The following is a 23,203-nucleotide window of genomic DNA, read 5'->3' as shown; positions in this document are numbered from 1 at the left end:
CTTGAAGGAAAGTGACAAGGATACAAGCAATGGCTCTAAAAAATATTTAAGAAGTTTGCTATAAACTATTTCTAATTCTTGTTTTATTATGAAAGTCTTTAAGACATGGCGCACAGGTAAGAATTAAAATCTTATTTGGAAATGCAGATATTATGTTCGATATAATAATACCAAAAGTTCTTAAAACGTTTACATACCTTCAATTGCTGAAAATCTGAGCATCGCGTGAGCATTTCAAGTATATATCCTTGTGTCATAGACTTGCGGACCATAGAGTTGAACACTTCCATGGTTTCGCAAGTTATGTAGTAGTGACTCGCGGTGCGGCCCAGATCTGAAGGCAGATGAGGTTTTATTAGAATGAGGATCATTTCGATTTTTAGCTGTGAATGCAGATTTATAGGGCTAAGAAATCCTTAATACACAGTGCAAAAATTTTTGTTCTACGACAAAAATTGACGAAGTTATGGCCAAATTACTAAAAAAGTTCACTGACCGCCCGGCGCGGGGACGATGACGTCATTATATCCGATCCGAACGCTGCCGGCGTACTGCGTGGATAGAAAATATTTTTTTCTAGCCAAATTATCAGTTTTAGAGAAAAACTTGTAATGACATTTATTCATCAGAATAAAGTAAGCTATCGATAGGTAATTTTTAAAAATGGAAATTGTGAAAAATAACGCAAAAAATCCATACGCTCATACGATTCAATGGCACGCAGAGACGCGATTGGGGTCTCCGCGGTGGTATATTTGGCGATTTATTCAAATAAAGTGTACATAAGTGTTGTTAGAGTCATATCTTCTTCCAAGTAAAATATAAAAATGTATAAGTATTAATTTATTTACTTCTAACAATAAGGTATCCCCCCCCCCAGGCCAGAAACTGGGTATTAGCATCATATTATGTATTATTATGTTCAATACAAACAATCATTAAGTTACACTCACCCCAACCGCGTCTCCGCATTGCATCGAATCCTATGAAAATGTGGTTTTTGGACATAGCAATACTTATTTTTCACAATTTTTATTTTTAAAAATTACTGGTCGATAGGTTACTTTATTTTGAAGAATAAATGTTATTAAAAGTTTTTTTCTAAAACTGATAGTTTAGCCGGAAAAAAATATTTTCCATCCCATTAGTACGCCGGCTGCGCTCGATTCGGATATAATGACGTCATGCGGCCTTGCGTACGTTGACTTTTAGCGGCAAAAACGGCCTATGTTTATTACTTAATATCTTCGTAAGTAATGGTCCGATTTGGATAATTCAAAAAGATATATCTTTCATATGTCTTAAAGATTAACGTAGATATTAGTTTTATTGAATTTTCTACAACAGTACTGATCCTCATTGTGACAAATTTCAAAATAATAATAGAGAAATTCATCATTCAGATTAACCAATAAACAATTTTAAAACTACATTTTATATGCGCCTAAAATGAGGTTTCCCGAAGCGGTTTTGTTTATAAACAAAAGCTGCGTTACATACTTTCCTTTCTCATAATATTGTTTATGCTAGCACAAGGCCTGAAGTTTGTTTTTTTAACAATGTGTTAGCTACTTTAGCAGATTTTTTAGAGTTCCGTAGCCAAATGGCAAAAAACGGAACCCTTATAGATTCGTCATGTCTGTCTGTCTGTCCGTCCGTATGTCACAGCCATTTTTTAACTTAGTGTTTGGTCAGCATGGGGAGCGTAAAGTAAAAAATCCGTTTCTCTCTGGTAGTTACGACTGGGTCGCTGCTTTGAGAGTTTTGCTCCCACAATCTAAATGACCACCAGCTCAGTGATAAAGATGAAGATACTGAACTTACCAGTGACATTCAGGTCCCCAGTCCTCTCGTTATACCGTATCATGTGCGTTTTATCCAACTGCATAGCCGCTGCCGTGATGAACTCGCGGCGTTTAGTTTCCAACATCGGCTCCTCTTGCACGTCGTTGTAGGTCAGGCCGTATACCTAGAATAAAAGGTGTGGTTGAAGGGTAGTGGTCTGAGAGTTGTGCCTTGAGGTATGCCGGAGTAAAGAGAAAGTTTGTCAAAACTTATGTCTTTAACGTATTGATACATAAGTAGGACATATTTATTCAGAGTGTAACGGCTGATTCAGATTAACTAAGCTAATCTAAGTATAGTAAACTCCAAAATTTTATAAGTCGGTCAAAACCATTGTCAAAACATACTTGTGGGTTGATTCTCATCCGGACGAACAGATAAGTGTAGCTGAGCCATTCCACTGCCTCGTCGATGTTAGTGACCGTGCCAAGAGCAACCTGAAATAATAAAAAACATTTGATCAGTTAAGACTATCAGTTTGGTACATTAAACGTTCAATTTTTTTTATAATTTTTGCACAAAATAATTATCAGATAAAAAAAAACAAGCCAGCCTAGATGGCTCTTTTTATGATGACGTTACAAATCACAATCAAGTTACATGACGTTTGTTTACGTCACGCTTTGCGTCACATCCCGTATCTATCATGTAATATTAATTTGAAAATTAATAGCTTTGTGGGCTAAATGAACACCCCTGAATAAATCTAGCATAGTCGTCTATAATATTATGTACTACTAACCTCAGCGTTCAAATTATCAGCCAACAAATTGATGAAGTTACTCTCGATCGGGAACTGGTTTGTCATCGACTTGAGGTAGTGCGTGAGTTTGTCGTGAGTTGTGATGATGATGCCGGTTCCGGAGGTATCGAACTGCGGACGGCCGGCTCGACCGAAGATTTGGAGCACATCCAAGATGCTGAGGTCGACGAACGTCCCGTGGCTTTGGTCGTAGATTTCTGTACCCTGTGGTGATAGACATAAGGTTGATATTACGTTGCATATTTGGATGCTAAGATCGAAGAACGTCCTGTGGCTTTGGTCGTAGATTTCTGTACCCTGTGGTGATAGACATAATTTAAGTTTGAAATAACTTTGCATATTTGCAAAGAAAAATCTGTACTGGTGTTACTTCATTTTGTACCCTGTGGTGGCAGACATAAGTTTGATATTGCGTTGTATATTTGCAAGTAAATCTCTATAGAAGTATTACGTACCCTTATAATGACGGCGTGAGCTGGTAAATTGACACCCCAAGCTAAAGTTGAAGTACAAACTAGTACTTTTATGTAGCCTTCTGAAAAATACTTTTCAACCATGTTCCTGAAAAAATATAGAGAAGTTTTAGAAGTGAATAGGCTAAAATTAACTACAGAAACTTTAAATTATAATTAAAAGACGCAAGCAAATTCATAGTTTTGTAGGTTCGTTGTATCGTAATATCAATACTAACAATGTTATTTATCCGTTTCCTAATGTCATATCCTAATTCTCTATGGTCAACATGACGTCAACTTTCATTGACAACGATTTCAAATGAAATACATACCTGTCACTCCTAAGCATTCCAGCGTGATGGCAAGCAAACCCAGCCGCGAACAATTCACCTAGCACCTTATTAGGGCTGCTTCCAATCGCTTTCTTGGCCTTCAAGAACCCTCCAGAATCTTCTGGCTCGAAATGCTTTAGATGACCTTTCTTTTGGGCCAGTTCTTTGAGGATCATGGCGGTTTGATGTGTGGCGTTGCGAGCGTGGACGAAAACCATGACTTGGTGGCCTTTTTGGACCATGTCGACCGCTTTGTCGTAACACACGTCGTTCATTATTTGCATCTGTAGTAAATGTTTATTGAGTTAGTAATTAATAAGAAAGAAGTAAAGCCGTAAGCTTCTTACGGCACATTAAAAATAAAATAAAATTAAGATAAATACGTAGGGAATATTTTACAACTGATGTGCTAACTTCAGACTATTTTTTTGTTGCATACTATTGATACTAAAGCCCCGTATTCCTGTAAAAATTTGTTGCTAGCTGATCGGCTATTCTTCAACAGAGTGTGATCAACTCTACAACACAAATGTTGACGACAATTCAGCAACATGTTTATGCAACACGAGTGTCTAATGCGACTATTAGTAATGTGCAATACAAATTACTAATTAATCTTTAAAAAAATGTTTATAATGAATACGGGGCATATTCATCAGGTGGTGTTGACGGTCATTATTATCGGTATTTTAGTTAAAAAACATTGCACTGATGAACAGTTACAGTATGAACATGATTAGAGAGAAAAAAAATATACTTTTCATTAGCTACAAGTATCAAGACTGTTTACCTGTCTAAGATGGCCGCCGCCTCCGCTGCCGCTCTCCTTGACTCCAATGAACTGTTGTTCCAATGGTACTGGACGGAACCGCGAGTCGAAGAAGAATAGGCCGATGTTTGGATTGACACGCAGGAATCTGCAAAAAGGATAGAGAGTTAAACATACCTAATAGGTACTTCCAACATAAGAGTATCTAAAGAAATAGGTCTCAATGCTACGCAATAAAGTGCAATTCAGTGAGTTCAGTATTAAGAACGTGCCGTCTCTTTCTCGCGCAGTTTCTTTAGAATTAGCAGGGTTCGAAAATATCCGATATTTATTATAAATATCAAAATATCGGATATTTATGTTATATATCCGATATATATCAACTTTGATATATATCAATTTTGTATGAAAGCAATAGTATTATTTTATTGTATTATTCATGAATACTATTGCATATGTGTTACATAAACATGTTTTTAATGTTTTTAAAACTTAAAATCAGACAAATAAAGCAAAAACATAAAATATCTTTGAAATACGGCAAAATCACCAAAAAAAATAAAAATCTTATGTCAAAAAGTACAAATACAGTAAGAAATTTTAAAAGTTGATATATATCATCAAAACCGGCTTGATATATATCGGATATATATCCGATATATATCTTGATATATATCCTTTGATATATATCCTCGAACCCTGAGAATTAGGTGGCCAATTAATTGTGATTCCTGATTCGCTCGGAAATTAGATTATAATATACAATGTGTCAATATTATCGGCTGATTACATACATCGGAGGTAAAGAATATGACTCAAGATTTCCCGTTTGTATTTAGCATGGAATTTTGTGGTATTTAAGGTTTTTACGGTACAAAGGACAATGTTCATTTCTGGCCTGGCGTGGACAAGCTGCTAATGAAAATATGAATTTGCCAAAAATATTTAATTAATTTTTAATGTATTCACTTAGTGTAACTTTGTATCAATTTGCCTTTATAAAAATCCAATTTAAATAGTACTTTATGTGATAATTACAACTTCCTGTCTTTAATACTCAATTCAGTGTTGCCAAAATGAATCTCATCAGTAAGAATCGATTCATATCGATTGTTTTTCGACTATGACAAAAAGTATTTTTTTAAATACGTATTCATTAAAATGTCATTTATAAAACCTTTTTAATATTCCAATAACACTACCAAAAATATTTAAATAACTAAATGAAACCTTATTTCACACACACCTTATTATAGCCTGACCTGGAACATAAAAACCCTCGCCATGTTGCGGAAAACTAATGGTACTAATTTCTTTTAATGGCAACAGTAACTGAAAACTTCATTGACATGTCACCTTGCATGTCAGTCTATTGTTGTCAAAGTGTAAACAAACTTTATTTTAAATGTTTGCAATTGATTTTGTGAATTAAATTGCTAAAATATTTTTATAGTCGTGAAAGAAAAGTGGTTCACGATGTGTTAATGTATTTGTCGAAGAGAAATACTAAGGGTTCGGACAATATTTTCACTGAATAATGTTTCCGACAAAGGTTGTCAAATTGACTGACATGTTTATCGTATAGTACAGTCCACTATGAAAATTAGCTGTAGTCTGTTTCAACTACTTATTTTAATGTTTTTTGTCACTTTCTAAGTTTTGAATTTTATGGAATTGGGAAAGAAGTACCGAGTTTGAAGCGTTCATGAGCAGACATTGCAGTTGAATATTCAAGTTCTGAATTTGATTATTGATGAATAATAAAATAAATCCTACTAGCTCGATTGATGGTTTCATTTAATTTATTTAAACCAGGTTACCTTTAATAATATTTTTCGTTAATTTATGAAAATATCAAATTAGCCCGTAATCCTGAATCCTGATACATAAATTTAGCCTATTAATTTAACACATGTAGGACTGTACTCAGTGTTGCACTATCAAATGCAATTGAAGCGCCTCTATGCCAGGGTTTTTATGTTCCTGGTCAGGCTATACACACCTTATTTCGAGTCATCAAAAAATACAATCGATTTTTATATCGATTATTTTTATTTATCAACACATTATTAGCATGGCAACACTGGAAATATTGTCACAGCTGTTTATCTGTCATTCGCTTTGTTTTGTATTTTTCATCGTGAGTGTTGTTTAGTTCTTAAAACCAAGTCTTTGCCAAAATAAAAGCAGAAGAGTGTTGTATTAAGTTTCCCTTTTGACGACTTTATTTTTTTGACCATGGTCCTCGATGCTTCCCTTCCCGATGACCCTGGCATACTCTCGAACTACGAATCTCGCTCAACCAATGACCAATGGCTCACTTTCGGACATCGAACCTTGCCCAAACGCCGACCACGGCTTACGTATACAGGGTGGAAACGTTAAGTGATCTCACTCGATTATTTCTAAACTATACAAGATATTGAAAAACTGGTTACTGATCCTGAAAGTTACACTTCTAATATTGTGTGTCTGGCATACATTTAGTATGGAAGCTAGAAACATTGAATTTTCGGATAGATTAAGTTTATTCTGTAACCTATTATTAGTACCGTTTGATAGAGCTCATAAAGCACTTTCAGGATCAGTAACTAGTTTATTGATATCTTGTATAGTTTAGAAATAATCGAGTGAGATCACTTATCGTTTCCACCCTGTAGACTCCGACCCGAGCCCCAATGCTGACCCCAGCCCGATTTTGGATAATGCAACCAGCAATTCCTCAATCTCATGAGGAACCTATGATATGTATCAATTGTGTAGCTGACATGATGCAGAGGAGGCGATTATAGCCTAGAGCTTATTCAAGTTCAGTTGGTTATAATGTCAGTGGATGACTCTTCAGCTGGTAAGTTATTGAATGAGCGTGTGGATTTGTTGAATACCTTTTACAATGTATTTGATCAACTACATTTAACGTAGATTACCATAATCCTAATAAAACTTTTTTTTTAGATTGATAACAGCAGTGTATATTGTCACTCAAGTTGGACCGTGGCCACGGTGTGGCTCTGCACCAATCAAGGACAAATAATATTTCAAATGAAGAAGCAACCACTAGCACTGGTCACAGTTAACGTGGATTATCTTTGTTACAAATACGTTCCATAGACTGCATATTAACACGGAAAGAATCACATATTCGATAATAATGTAATAATGGAACAGATTTCACCTCGTCAAGTAAGTTTTTTCATAATTATTTTCATTATATTTTATTAAAGACATTGGCTTGATATATTTTAACAAAGTGTATNTCCTCGAACCCTGAGAATTAGGTGGCCAATTAATTGTGATTCCTGATTCGCTCGGAAATTAGATTATAATATACAATGTGTCAATATTATCGGCTGATTACATACATCGGAGGTAAAGAATATGACTCAAGATTTCCCGTTTGTATTTAGCATGGAATTTTGTGGTATTTAAGGTTTTTACGGTACAAAGGACAATGTTCATTTCTGGCCTGGCGTGGACAAGCTGCTAATGAAAATATGAATTTGCCAAAAATATTTAATTAATTTTTAATGTATTCACTTAGTGTAACTTTGTATCAATTTGCCTTTATAAAAATCCAATTTAAATAGTACTTTATGTGATAATTACAACTTCCTGTCTTTAATACTCAATTCAGTGTTGCCAAAATGAATCTTATCAGTAAGAATCGATTCATATCGATTGTTTTTCGACTATGACAAAAAGTATTTTTTTAAATACGTATTCATTAAAATGTCATTTATAAAACCTTTTTAATATTCCAATAACACTACCAAAAATATTTAAATAACTAAATGAAACCTTATTTCACACACACCTTATTATAGCCTGACCTGGAACATAAAAACCCTCGCCATGTTGCGGAAAACTAATGGTACTAATTTCTTTTAATGGCAACAGTAACTGAAAACTTCATTGACATGTCACCTTGCATGTCAGTCTATTGTTGTCAAAGTGTAAACAAACTTTATTTTAAATGTTTGCAATTGATTTTGTGAATTAAATTGCTAAAATATTTTTATAGTCGTGAAAGAAAAGTGGTTCACGATGTGTTAATGTATTTGTCGAAGAGAAATACTAAGGGTTCGGACAATATTTTCACTGAATAATGTTTCCGACAAAGGTTGTCAAATTGACTGACATGTTTATCGTATAGTACAGTCCACTATGAAAATTAGCTGTAGTCTGTTTCAACTACATGGCAGTGAGCTGATCGAGCTGCTACACATGCTGTGGAGCCCCAACAAACACATGATGGGACGAGGATTCATTTGCCCTTATATTGGCCGAATAAAAGTAGGTTGCTGTGCTCATGTTATGACAATTTTGTGGTTTTTGAGCTGGGCAAGGTATCAGGAACATGTATTTCCACCTGCCTAGTTCCTAGACAATATTTTATTGACCCATGAGTCAGATAAAAAAAAAATAATAAAAAAAATGGTGTTTTATTTTGCTTGTAACCTTTCTAGTCTTAAGCAAAAAAAAAGTTTTTTTAAGGACTTGGATACAAAATGATATTTATATTCTGTTTCTTACTGGTATAGACTATTTAATAAATAACAAATTACATGCTGTAATGTCTGTCCACCTCAGGCCAAAGGTCCCATACTAAGTGGGCATAACCCTTTTCTGCTTTTTGTTTTTAATTTAGCCAAAAGTTATGGATAAAGTAAATACTAAAGACACTTTTCTCACCTGGCAACATCAAGGTAGTTAGGCAGTGTGGCAGACAGGCCAACTATCCGTATCATGTTCTGCGTAGACTCCACTTGTCGTAGCGTTCTAGCCACGATCGCTTCCACAATCGGCCCCCTGTCCCCGTGTAAAAGGTGGACTTCGTCTATGATTATCAGCTTCACTATCGCTGCTAGTTCGGTGTCGGCTGGAATGGACAAGTTATATTAAAGTAATTGTCAGAAGTATCCCACCAAAAACATTCTGTAAAAAACTAGCCAAGTCTCGATGGAGCTGCTTGTTTATCTCTAAAAAGTAATGAAATCTAGATAAAGTCGTGCCAAGTCTATGGTTCCTTACTGCGATTTCTTTATTATTATAGTTAATGTTGTGTGACTTGGCCGTTGAAGGGTGACAAAACCAGGTGCTCCATAACACCATTGCACCAATCTGTCGCCAGAACCGCTACCCATTGACGATGGAAAATTGCCACTTGGAAAACGTTGATTCAACAATAACCAGTCAATTGTAGGTTTAATAAAGCTGCGTATTTCAATAATACTTATGTATGATTATCATAATAAAGATTGTTCAACGGCCAAGTCACACAACATTAACTATAATAATAAAGAAATCGCAGTAAGGAACCATAGACTTGGCACGACTTTATCTAGATTTCATTACTTTTTAGAGATAAACAAGCAGCTCCATCGAGACTTGGCTAGTTTTTTACAGAATGTTTTTGGTGGGATACTTCTGACAATTACTTTAATATAACTTGTCCATTCCAGCCGACACCGAACTAGCTTTTACAATATTAAACACAAATAAACTCAACGACCTTTAAAATGGACAACGAATCAGAATTGTTTTAATAACATAACCTTAGCGAACCTTACAATATAATAAACGAAATCAACGAAATGCAAATTACACAACATTCAACTTAATCGACGGGGGGCTCTAGAAAGGAAAAAAATCTGGACACCGCTTGCTAGTGCTAGCGCCATCTAGCGGTGAGCGATACAGGCGAATACCACGGTGCCGGAGTAGTATTGATTATGAATGTGGTGTTACTCCAGATCTTCGATTTTTCTAGTTTTTATAGTTTTCCCTTTATGTGGCTATTAAACCCTAACTCTGTACCAAATTTCAGCTCTCTGAGTTTATGGGAAGTACTAGTTCTATTTTGATGATCATCAGTGAGTGAGTGAGTGTCGTAAATGCGAAACTTTGCTTTCGCTTAACTTCGGAACTAAATGACCTACAGACTTGAAATTTTGGATTTTAAGTATGTGATTATAGCTTACTAGATGACGAAAATTTCTGCGTTCTGGTCTTATCCAGAAGTTCTCAAATAGGGGCCTGAAAATGCGGCGAAATGGTTCCAGTAAAGGATGGTACGGCAGTGTTTGCTTCGCGCTCGACTTGGCGGGGGCACTGCCGTGCCCCCAGATAAAGGAAAATACCCTGTGACCCCTAATGGTGACACATAACAGGAATTTTGTTTTCATAGGGGTCACTTAAAAATTAGGGACTGATGGTGTTAGGCACGTTTTGCATAACACCCGTATTTACAAACATTACTATGAGGTCTCACGGTACGCGTGGACGCACAGTCCCAAAAACCTATTCATAGACAATACTAATAATGTCGAAAGGCATTAAGTCCGCCTTATGTACACCGTTCTATGTGCATGTAATCTATATATATAAAAATGAAACCCGTTTTCCGTTGTCACGGCATCACGTGTGAACGGCTGAACCGATTTCGATAATTCTTTTTTTTAAATGTTTGTGGAAGTCCAAGGATGGTTCTTACGGAAAAAAATATTAAGAAAATCTCTACGCTAAGGCGGTACGAAGTTCGCCGGGTCAGCTAGTTTGAAATAAATAAATACTTGAGTGGCGGAGTGACACACACTAACCAATCACAGAGCTCTATTTAACGCTGTGCGTTCGACTTTGCATAGCGTTGCTGCTTCACTTGAGCAAGCATCGTTTGTGAATACGGGTGGAAATATCCTGAAGATGATACTTACTGGCACCCTTCCTCGTAACCACATCCCACTTCTCCGGCGTGGTGACAATCATTTGCGTCTGCTGCACCTCAGTTTTGGTCAGCTTCATGTCGCCCGTCAGTTCTCGCACCGCTATGCCGAGCCCGCGGAGTCGCTTGCTGAAGCTGGCAGTCATTTCGGAGGCGAGGGCTTTCATTGGGGCTATGTAGATTATCTGAGGATTAATATATTTTATAATATATAAGTAAGTGTGCGTCAGACTATCATCATCATCATCAACAGCCATTTACACCACTGCTGGTTCCCACTGCTGGACTAAGAGCCTCCTCCACTTAAGTGGAGCGTCAGACTATAGTTCCTGCAAATGAAGTTGATATCAATTTCGACAAATAGACAAAGCTACTCGATTATAAAATCTTTATTTGTCACAAATGTCACATTGTATAGAAGCTCAGAAATAAAGACTGTTACTTTTAAATACCCCGAGCTGAGGACATAATTTTGTACATAATCGCATCAAATACAGCAATTTCCGTTACACGCTCTTATCAATATTTTCGATAATAACTCCTCCAGCCGGGCTAAGACTCGCGCCATGATAAAATCTTATCCATGATTTTAGATGACAAACGTGTGGGCTTATCGCGTAAAATCGATAAAATCTTATCGAGGCGCGCATGCACCAGCTAAACTAAATAATTATGTATTTATGCTTGTGTTAGAATGGGGCCAGAATAGACCAGATACCTCAAATAGGCCTTCCGATACCTACACTGTTCGGCATGATTGAAAATGTAGCCGTGTGACCGGGATTTCGTAGGATGCGTTGTGTCCTTCTGTTATTTACATCGATAAAAATATTCCAACTATTTCTCTGCCTAAACTATTCCTTACCTTAAACTTGTTCTTCATAATCACATTATTCTCTATGTATTGTGCTGTTTGATCTGATGCACAACAGTTAACAGCGCTATATGCGTTTTACCAGCGCCAGTCGGCGCGCATATGAGAAGGTTCTCATTAGTGTTGTATGCGGTGTTGAATATTACTGTTATTTTTATCGATAACGATATTCCAACTAACTATTTCTTTGCCTAAGCTATTCCTTACCTTAAACTTGTTCTTCATAATGACATTATTCTCTATGTGCTGTTTAATCTGATGCACAACAGTTAACAGTGCTATATTGGTTTTACCAGCGCCAGTCGGCGCGCAGATCAGTAGGTTCTCATTAGTGTTGTAGGCGGTGTTGAAGACTACCGATTGTATTCGGTTCAGCTCTTTGATGTTTTCGAAGGCCATTTGACCGATCTGAAATACATAAAGCTTATTATTACAAAACTGCAAAATGGCTTCAGCATTGACCTTTATTATCAATCAACCAGCATCAGCTGACTGAGATGGACAGTATCGTGTTTATAAACACACTGGCCGTGCTCGCGATTTCGTATGGGTGAATAATATTTCCCGTTTAAGCAACATTTTTCTTAACTGCTTCGCCCCTATTGTCTTATGTAACCAAAGCCTTCCTCAATAAAGGGGCTATTCAACACAAAAATAATTTTCAAATTGGATCAGAGGTGGAATTGTGTAAAGCAATCGTAATCATTTGACAGTTCATAACGTACGATTATTCTGTCAAACGCTTTGTTTAACTGACTTTATCGTACGTTATGAACTGTCAAATGATTACGATTGCTTTACACAATTCCACTTCAGTAGTTCCTGAGATTAGCGCGCCAAAGTACAGACGACGGCACATAATGCCAAAAACTACAGCATCTTATGTAACTGGAATAAGTTCGACTTTGCAACAAAAATAAATACATATTTTGATTACCGCATCCAGATCAGATATTGGCACGCGTTTGTTACCAACTTCGAGTGGCGCGGGTTCGTTCTTCGGTATGATGACTTCCTCATATTCCTTGTTATCCTTTCTGACGGCGTTGTCTGGCAGTATTAGTTTCATGCCTGATACAAACCCTATAAAAACATACATAGTTAGTTTTACAGGCCGTAGAAACACCACGACATTTTGAACTTAATTGCGTAGACTTATGGTCCAAATCAATGGAGAATTTCGACATCGGCGCCTATTCAAATCCACTTGTATCGACATAGATAAAAAAATGCTAAAGCCTGGTCCGTGAGCACGTAGAATCCCGTCCAATGACCCCAAGCTACCCATCCCTATCGCTCGCGCGTAATTATGTTGCTGTCGCGCTCGCACACTTACTGCGGGCACCCGTCGCACAGTCGCGAAGTTTAGCTAAGTTCAACTAAACGACATCTAGTGGGAAAAAATGCAATTCATTTTCGGTTTGGATTTACGCTGTTTGTTATGCAGGCCTGTGTTTCATACCAATAAATATGGTGCAGATAATTCATGATACATACCAGCCGAATTCTTGGCATTGATAGAAGAGTCATAGACATTTGGATATTGCACTTTCGTCTGAAAGTACGATATCTTCTGCAATATTGGATCTATGTTGCTGGCAGATTTTGATGTAGAAAATGGTACGACGGGTTTTGAGAGTTCGGCTATCCTGTGGAAATAAAAGAAAATCAAGTAAATGATTCATCTTAGGCGTTTATAAATAGCGATTGCTGTTACTTTATAGAGCTTGTAAAAAAGTCAATTTTATAAAAGATTATTTTTGTAAAAAATATATCGAACTAGCTTTTGCCCGCGGCTTTGCTCGCGTTAAGAAGTATTCCGATCGGTCTAAAATTAAAAAAGTTCCATACAAACTTTTATCCCCTATTTTATCCCCTTGGGGGTAGAATAGTCCCATTAGTCGTGGTAAGGTAAATATACAAGTGGCAGTGGGCGGGGCACATAGCTCGAAGAGCTGATGGCCGCTGGGGCAGGAAAGTTCTTGGGTGGCGACCACGAGCTGGAAGACGTAGCGTGGGCAGGCCTCCCACTAGGTGGACCGACGATCTGGTGAAGGTCGCGGGAAGTACCTGGATGCAAGCGGCGCAGGACCGGTCTTTGTGGAAATCCTTGGGGGAGGCCTTTGTCCAGCAGTGGACGTCTTTCGGCTGAAACGAACGAACGAACGTACAAGTGAATTCACCACAATATTTCAGCGAACCCCGTTGGGATTCTCGGATCTCGATTCAGCCAGTCTGACACTGACACCGTTGGGCTATTGCTACCTTAATGTTTTGAATAGTGTCCTTTATTATTTGAATAATCCAGTATCTGTTTGAACAGATACTGGTTTCTTACACATCTTTTCCTTACCTCTTAGCCCTCATCTGTGCGATATTAAACTCCTGTTCATCTTCCCCATCGTCATTCTTTTTGTTTTTGGCTTTTTTCTCTTCTTTCCTTACTAACTTCGCCAGTATCTTCTCCTGTTCGGAGAGGACGGAGACTTGGCAAAGGTACTGGGGCATTTTGTTCTCGGGTAGCATGGCAGCAACTGTATCATATAAAGAACATAGTAAGACAATTGAGTTCGCGAAAAAAATACGTCATAACTTTAGAGCTTGCCTTAGGACAAGCTGTTGCCAGTGCAATACAAAATCTCTGAGAGAAAAGTGTTTTGACAGCTTTAAAAAGTATGTCAATGAGGGCTATCGTTTTTATACTTAACAGTTGGCACCCCTTGCGATTGACAGGACCTTACTCTACAGTGGCGCCATCTTGATGAGTGCAAATACGATAGTCCTCCTACCACTTTCGCGCTCACCAGTTGGTGCCACTGTCTTCGCTACTAGCAAGTGACAGGACCTTACTCTACAGTGGCGCTAACTGGTGAGCGCTAAAACGATAGCCCTCATTGACTAATGTATGCATAACTATCGATATGTTCCATTCTTTACTACTATTACATAGGTCTAACGCGAGCCAGTGCTTGAGGTATGCGAGCGCTCCCGTGCCGTGTTTTTGTGATTTCAAACGTCAGCGAATGTGCTTCATATTTGTATGCTCTGACGCTCTGTCACGTCATAGTATGTCAATGTCACCCCTCCCCTCCCATACCTCAGGCATTGACTCAGTTAAGTGCAAGAACCTATAATTAGAATTACACTTTCAAAACCTTTATTATTAAAGCACTCACTTTCAGAAATGGTAGGCTGTATCGGTGCCATCAGACTATCAATGATATCCTGTCTATGACTCAGTATCTCCTGTATGAATTCGAACTTGTCGAAGCCTAGAAGTTCAAACATGTCGTTTTGCATGTCATCATTACTTCTAGGCGAGTTCAGGAAGGTTATTATGGACTGTAGGATATCAGCGCTTGAGATATTACTGTCCACGTAAAGTTCATTTACTTTTGTTTCCAGCCAGGTCTTGTTGTACTGAAAGAAAAAAAAATAGGTAAATGATGAACAATCTACATTCAATTTAGACCAATATTTGGCACTTACGAACGAAGGGGCGTCAGTAGCTCACGGTACAACAAACAATGCAACTTATGTCATTGGAATAAGTGTGATTTTGCAAAATACATGCAAGTCAAACCATGTTCATCATGAAATCAGAAATGAGAAGATCCGCAGGAGAACCAAAGTAACCGACATAGCTCGCAGAATTGCTAAAATCAAGTGGCAGTGGGCGGGGCACATAGCTCGTAGAGACGATGGCCGTTGTTGGGGCAGGAAAGTTCTTGAGTGGCGACCACGGGCTGGAAGACGTAGCGTGGGCAGGCCTCCTACTAGGTGGACCGTTGATCTGGTAAAGGTCGCGGGAAGAGCCTGGATGCGGGCAGCGCAGGACCGTTCATTGTGGAAAACCTTAGGGGAGGCCTTTGTCCAGCAGTGGACGTCATTTGGCTGAAAAGACAAACCATGTACAACTCGAGTTAACTGCCTCCTAGGCTGCTGTGACGTCACATCGACGCGCTGGTACGGACTCGGGAGGTGTGCGGGTAAGTGGGTTCGCATTCCAGTGAAGTGCGCAATTAGATCAATATAATTTGCAGAATAAACAGAAAATATGTTTTTACCTTGGATGCTACAGCAGGTTTTGACGTTTTTTCTGTAGGACCAGTATCCTTTTTCTGCGTATATTTCATGGAAAAATCGGTGACGAACGCACTATCTATCGCTGGCTTAGACGTCAGCTTAGCTAGGGGCTTCATCGTCCTCTGGTATGGTATGTAGTTGCATTGAATGTTCTCCCCCCATAGTGTTACATTTTCTTTTTCTGAATCATCTATTTCTTTCTTTATGTATTCCTTTGTTTCTTCTGATAGGTCATTGGACAGGCTTGTCACAATCTGTATAAAATAACATTTTATGAGTTGTAAAAATTATTAGAGTATTTTTTACAAAAATACAATGCAAAATTATTAGTTTTTTTTTTTTTTGTGATAGGAGGCAAACGAGCAGACGGATCACCTGATGGTAAGTGATTACCGTCGCCCATAGACACCCGCAGACCCAGGGGCGTTACAGGTGCGTTGCCGGCCTTTAAGGTAAAGATACGCTCTCCTCTTGAAAGCTTGCAGGTCGTATCCGTCCGGAAACACCGCAGACGACAGTCCATTCCACAGTTTGGTTGTACGGGGCAGAAAGTTTCTAGAGAAACGTACTGTTGTGGACTGCCAACCATCTAAGTGATGGGGGTGGAAGTGCTGTCGGGTAGATCGGTGGCGAAAAGTGGCGGCAGGAATAAGTCCGGATAATTTTTCGGAGCACTCCCCGTGATACATGCGATAGAATATGCACAGTGAGGATACATCTCTACGCAGCACCAAGGGGTCAAGCCGATCCGAAATGTCCTGGCAGTCAACGATTCGAGCTGTTCTCCGTTCAATGCGGTCCAGAGGGAGAAGCTGGTACTGGGGCGCACCTGCCCAAAGATGAGAACAGTATTCCATATGAGGCCGAACCTGCGCCTTGTAAAGTTGCAGACGATGGGTACCTACCTAACCTAACTAAGAGTCTATTTGAGTTGCAATAGAAGGAAACCAATAAGTATAATATGTACGACCATTATCGCTTAATTTCTCAAGCATAATAAATCTGTATAATTACCTGACAAATCTTATTGGCAACAATGGATGTAACAGTTCCAAATGTTTGCCGTAGCTGATTGAGGTGTTTCAACATAACAATGTCTTGTTCAAGGAACATTCGTAATGCCATGACCGTCGCATCTTCGATGATCTCATCTGGCTGGTCACCGGTCAGCTGCTTGCATGCATCTTTCAGGAGGCCTAAGGTTTTTAACTTCTCATTCGGATCTGGTTCGTTTTGCTTTATGTAATTGTGTATGTCGGTAAAGGATTTGAATCTGAAAAAATATTTTTGCACAAGTCTTAGAACATGTTTATTTTAACACCTCCAGAAACAGTAACAGAAAAAAACTGACAAACTCTATACAAAAAACATCAGTTATTGTCATACTTAAGGTCAAAGTTAGGTGGTGCAACTCAGCCTTAAACCTAAAAATTTGGTAACACAAAGGACAATGACCAAAAATGTATGGAGTGTGGTCCAAATGTCCACCACTAACGAGACCTATGTAGTAAAATAGTCTACTAAATACTGATTCATTATAACCAAACCGCAATCAAAAATATGCTGTCAGTAAAAAGTTATGACTGAATGAAAAGTCTGTTTTTTACCTTTTCATCCGAAAAATGTTCATGATATCATTCTATCCATTGCACATTTTGGACTAATCTACGCATGTTATGTCATGTCGCATGTGGCGCGGGCTTATAGATGAACTTTATTAAATATTATACTAGCTGTGCCTACGACTTTGTACGCGTGAGAATTGTTAGAATAATGTTTCCCATTTTTACGACATTTGTCTTTACTGCTCCGCCCCTATTGGTTGTTGGGTGATGTTATTTATCTTAAAACCATCCTTGATAAATGGGCTATCTATAACAAAAATAATTTTTCAAATCAGACCAGTAGTTCCAGAGATTAGCGCGTAAACTACTACATTTTTCAAACAGTCATAACTTTTTACTGACAGCTTATTTTTTTTCGTCCCATACTGAAAGTTAATCTCTATTTAATGGACTATAAGCAATGATATTATATAAAAACAAAAGCAGATATGTTATAAGCGCTCGCGCTGTGAATACTCAAATACGTCCCAATTGGGACGTCTTGTGTTTAGTCTTCGTGTGGCCTGCGTCGTGCGCAATCGCGTGCGTACCACACCGTAAGCACAGAATAAGTAATAGTACAGGTACAGAAGGATTACTCCGCAAGACGATTTAAATAAATGCGAGTCTTGCTACGACGCGATACAGTGGAATTCAGCTCGCACAGCACTACGTACCTACAATTTTATTCACCTACAAGTTTTGTCTCTTTCTATCGCGTGCCTCTGAACTCTTCTTACGCTGTTAGGGTTGCTGTCTAGTGAAAAAATAATTAATCTACTTATTTGTAATGAGGTACGTATGTAGGTAAGTATGCATTCATTATGGAAAACCTTCATAGTAGGTTAGGTTCCTATACTATCCTAAGAATTATTGATTACCTACATGGCCAACATACCTTTCAGCATCTTTGGGAAGCGAAAAAAAAAGATAAATCCGGTAGATTACTTTTCGAATTTAAACACCCGAACGCCGCACAATATTTCTTTCTCTTTATGTCCATTTTTAAATAATACTTCGATCATAGAATTATAATCATACTACTACAACGCACGCCACGCGCCAGCGTCCTGACGAGCGCGCGCGTGACACTCGACTGATATAATACCCGCCGGCGGGGCGCTTCGCTGTAGGTAATTATCGGATGTACCGCGCGGAGTGAGCCAGGCCTGCCGTAAGTTCCTGTGTTCTTACCAAAATGAATAAAAAATGCCATCGTGTGTGTTTCGAAAGTGTACCAATTATGACTCTAAAGTAAACAAAATACAAGGGATCTCTTACCACATGTGATTATGCAAAATTATTTAGTATTTATATTTTCAATTATTTATGCAAACAATCAAGACGCCATGCGCCATGTTCAAGTTATGAAAGAGAAAGCGATCTTGTTTTGACGTTAGAGCGATAAGGATGCGTGCGCTGCGGACATAGATTAGTTAGTGCAAAATCGTTAAAACTATAGCTATCTCTTTCATTTGCGTGCTATTTCGTATCTTTTGTTTCACTTATCAGTTACATTTGTCAATGTGTGCAATTTGGAATAGCTCGGCACGGATTCAAATCGTAATTTCTATGAACGTAACATATCTATAGTTCTTTAATATCATTGACTATAAGCCAATATAGGTCTCATTGGTGGTGGACATTTGGACCACTTTTGGTCATTATCCTTTAGATTAACTTATTTAGATATCAGACAAAGTGATTGTTATATTGTTATATTACTAAGTGCACTGCTACCTTTATAGTATGCATTATTGTCTGTAACAGTTTGTTGTCGATGACAGCCTCCCAGTGTCTATGCATGGAAAAAGATTGTGATACGTAATTAAACGTGCTTTTCAATTAATGTGGTGTATTAATTAATTACTACTACACAAATAAAATATAACAGTGATCCTAAAGAAAAAAAATATCTTTACTATATTATCTATGGATTTGAATGGGGATTCCCCTTGGATTCCCCTCAATTTGATAATCAAAAACTATCTGTAAAGGTTTTTAATTACATATTCCATTAAAACTTATTTCAGTACTTATGTATATTTGCTTTAGCTTTCCATGTAAATAGATTAAAATAATCAAACTTCAAAAATCAAAGGGACAATATTATTCGATCCTCTAAAAACTAATTGATCTTTTTTGTATGTGCACTTTTAAAAATAAATGATGTTTTTTATTATATTTTATCTTTATATTAATTATTGGGTCTATATTAGTTGATCTACGGATAAATTATGAATGATCTTCATTAAAGGTAACATAATATTCATGTTTAATATACTCTTTTAATATTCGGTAAACAAAAATAATATTTGATCCTCTTTTTTAGTTATTGATCTTTAATTTTGTTACTCTTTTAATATTTGGTAAACAAAAATAATATTTGATCCTCTTTTTTAGTTATTGATCTTTAATTTTGTTAATTTGATGATTTTTATATCAAGTTTGCCTTTTAATATTGATCACCTAATAAATACATTTCGATCTATGTATAACTTAACTTTAAAATATATTTGATCTAACAAAAAATATTATTGGTTAATATTTTTAATTAAAAAATATCTTTTAATTTACGCGGTACTTTGTGGTTGAGTGACAATCGTCCGTCATTGGTTACTGAGTTGGCCAAGGGCTTAGCGGCCAATAAGCAAGCAGAATGGTACATTGCCATGTTTGTTTAAATTACAAGCTTTGCTTAGTTTGGGACTAGAGGCGCTATGTAAAATAATTTCTTACTTCTGACATCCCTGAACCCGACATCATAATTTTTACCTCTTTATGTTTTTCAAATCGCAAGGTTGATTTTCTCTTAGTATACCGATCTCGACCGTGATCAGTGACCATAAAGTCATCTGTCAACGGGTCGATTAGACACGATAAAAGCACTAAACGATATTATTTTGTTTACTTTTAGTGCGACATCGGGTCGTAAGGACCTGATAAGTTTTTTTTTCCAAATATTTACTGTGTTTGACGAAACAATTGCAAAACAATATTTATATTTCGTACTACTGAAAAGACCGAATATATCATCCCGCACCAACGCATCCAGCACCTAAGGTCAATTTGACCCGATAACGCAGTGTGAACGTGTTAAGTATGCTTTTTTAATAATAAAAAAATCTTTAAACATCAAGTGCCTTTAAATAGTTTCCATCCTTTGACTACAACTTAATAAAAATAAGTACCATAACATAATTATTTTGAAGATTATTTGATATAGACAAAAAATAATTTATACAAATCGAATTATTTAAAAAAGTATCACAATATTGAATATTTGGTGCTCATTTCTTTTATTTTTGAGGACTAACAAGTAACGATCAGATATAATTTTTACATCTCAATTTTTTTTTGCGTAGTTCAAAAGAGGTTAAAATATCGATCGATTTCATTTATTTTATGTCTCAAAGAAAGAGGATCAATCATTAAAATAGATGACCATTTAGATTTTTTTATTTGCCGTTTTTGCTAATTTAAAAAGATCATTTAAATACATGCCAAAATCAAACTTCTTTACACGGCATCAAAAAATTATGAATGCCACCACTTATAGCTAAACAACAATGCATCTTATACAGTTATATTAAGGTGCGTTTTTGCAACAAAACTACAGTTTGATGTGCTTTTAAAGTACATTACCTTGGTAAATTCTTGGGCTTCACCAAAACAGGCTTGGTGCCGGCGACGGGCTTCAAACACCGGGGCTTGTCTAATTGAGTGTGTGCCCTTAGGGCTCTTGTAATGCGAGGTAGCTCAATCATTCTTATATGATTGGTACCAAGCTAGCTTCTAAATATAAAGCTGGAAAAGGAATGATTTAAGTTTCACACACTGCAAATCAGTCGAACGAGAGAATTAGGTAGGTACTTTTAGTACAATATGTTTACAAATAAAATGAAACAATGTTGTGATATATAAATGTAACAAGTCTTACTTACAATGTTATTGAACAAGCAACGTACCTACCACTCCTTTTTACCACAGGAAGTAGATTTACCTATTGTTAAAAAATATAAAACGTTTATACACTTAAAAGCCGTATGTTTTACATTTTTAATTAATTATTTCGGTATTACAGCGACACGTTGAACAGTGCAAAATTTTCGACTTTTTGACTTTGACACTTTTGACAGTTCTATCTAATCAGCTGGCCGCTGGCACTAATGACAGTTCGAAAGTTCTGATAGTGTTGTGCCGCATTTGTGTCACTCGATACCACTGAAATGCAATGAAATGAAATGAAATTACCTATGAAAATGTACCACAGTATTATGATTTTTTGTAGAAACGTTAAAATTACTTAAAAATTAGTTCTTAGTTTACTACTTCTATAAAACTTTATTAATAAATGAAGTATCGGTCTACGCGTGGACATCGAACCACATGCAGATGATGGAAGGGTTTAAGTTAAGTGGGACGACGAAACGTTACCACTTATCAATACCTGCTTTTACTCCCTTCTTCTACCGTTGTTACTGTATTCTTATCAGTGTGAATTATAATTAATTTTTTATGCAGTTCATTATTTATATTGTAATAAATCTCATCATCATCATCATTTTAATCATCATCATTTCAGCCACAAGACGTCCACTTCAGTTTCCGTTCTATGCCTGCTTCATCTTCTGCTGCTAATCCGTCGGGCTATGTCAGTGACTTTAGCATAGCCCTTTCTATCGAACGCTGTGCAACTTTGAGCTTCTTTGTGAGGCCTGTAGTGAGAGGCCACGTTTAAGAGCTGTATGTCATTAGTGGTAACACACACTACACATTAGGGTGGAGCACGGTTGTATGGGAAAAAAATTTTTTTTAGTTTCAAAGTTCTAATAGGGGGGGATTTGTGCCTTATATGAAAGTAAAAATAAGTGTCATTTTTTATCTCATTTAATGAATATCTTCTGCCTCCGCAGTGACTTCAAAATTTTAAAATTTTATTTAAAGTTAAAAGTCGTATAAGGTGAAATATTGCGCTCTATTTATTGGTAAGAAGGCATTAAATGACAGATATTTTATAGTTTAGACATTTACTTAGGTAATATAACATGAAAATATATATAAGAATTAGATAAATTACTTTAATTATTAAGCTTGAAAATCCTTTTTTAATCAAAATTTAGGCATCACGTTCCGCGATTCCAACTTGACTTTTTTGGCACCTTATAGTGACTTTTTGGATGCAGTGAGATATAGAATCTTTGATCGTAATCTTTACAGGTCTCTCAACAGCTTGAGTGAGGTAGAGAAGCCTTAAAAACAAAGGTTTGCTCTCACCACCAGATTTGACAATGTGCTGACTTTCTTAGTCAGATAAGTTTCTCAAAACAGGCGGTTTGGTTAAGTAAACTATATTTATATATAAAATAGCATTAAAACGTATCAATGGTACTTAAAAAAGTCTAGGTATTGAAGGGTGACTCCCACTGTGTGACTTTAGTATGCGACAAGCGGCCAGCTCTCTGACATCGTAAGAAGACTGCTTTCAGGATACGCGTAGTAGTTGTTTCTTTCGGTAACTAGTTCTATAATCTTTCATATAATTTCTGGCAGGCCTCTCGAGGCCATAATAATTTTAAACAGATGACGTGTGCCATCTTTGCATGATAGTTTAGTCTTAATTAAATACCAGGAAGGAGCATAGACTTTAACCACAAAAGTAGCCAGAGTTATCAAAATTTCTATTGGATCTTAAGTTCCTACAATACAAACGTAGTATTCGCTACGCCTCGTGTGATTTAACAGGCATGTTAC

General features: G+C 37.0%; 1 protein-coding gene across 1 annotated transcript in view; it reads right to left on the bottom strand.

Annotated features, from left to right (window-relative positions):
* obe (activating signal cointegrator 1 complex subunit obelus) overlaps positions 1-21,588 on the bottom strand; it is a 47,359-nt gene extending 25,771 nt beyond the window's left edge. The window contains exons 1-18 of the mRNA XM_028311105.1: positions 21,418-21,588; positions 21,095-21,256; positions 16,860-17,118; positions 15,827-16,099; positions 14,936-15,179; positions 14,113-14,293; positions 13,257-13,408; positions 12,697-12,842; positions 11,967-12,167; positions 10,878-11,070; positions 8,857-9,043; positions 4,186-4,312; positions 3,396-3,679; positions 3,064-3,169; positions 2,588-2,812; positions 2,193-2,282; positions 1,825-1,969; positions 198-334 (exon numbers count right to left, since the gene is read on the bottom strand). Of these exons, the coding sequence (XP_028166906.1) occupies positions 198-334; positions 1,825-1,969; positions 2,193-2,282; positions 2,588-2,812; positions 3,064-3,169; positions 3,396-3,679; positions 4,186-4,312; positions 8,857-9,043; positions 10,878-11,070; positions 11,967-12,167; positions 12,697-12,842; positions 13,257-13,408; positions 14,113-14,293; positions 14,936-15,179; positions 15,827-16,099; positions 16,860-17,118; positions 21,095-21,216 (3,072 nt within the window). The 5' untranslated portion in view covers positions 21,217-21,256; positions 21,418-21,588. The remainder of the gene's footprint in view (positions 1-197; positions 335-1,824; positions 1,970-2,192; positions 2,283-2,587; positions 2,813-3,063; positions 3,170-3,395; positions 3,680-4,185; positions 4,313-8,856; positions 9,044-10,877; positions 11,071-11,966; positions 12,168-12,696; positions 12,843-13,256; positions 13,409-14,112; positions 14,294-14,935; positions 15,180-15,826; positions 16,100-16,859; positions 17,119-21,094; positions 21,257-21,417) is intronic.
* Positions 21,589-23,203: the final 1,615 nt, after the last annotated feature.

Source organism: Ostrinia furnacalis, unplaced genomic scaffold, assembly GCF_004193835.3.
Source record: "Ostrinia furnacalis isolate ACB-3 unplaced genomic scaffold, ASM419383v2 OfSCF3175, whole genome shotgun sequence".
Classification (NCBI taxonomy): Eukaryota; Metazoa; Arthropoda; class Insecta; order Lepidoptera; family Crambidae; genus Ostrinia; species Ostrinia furnacalis.
Note: the sequence above shows the minus strand (reverse complement) of the source record. Positions and strands in the feature narration are given on the sequence as shown.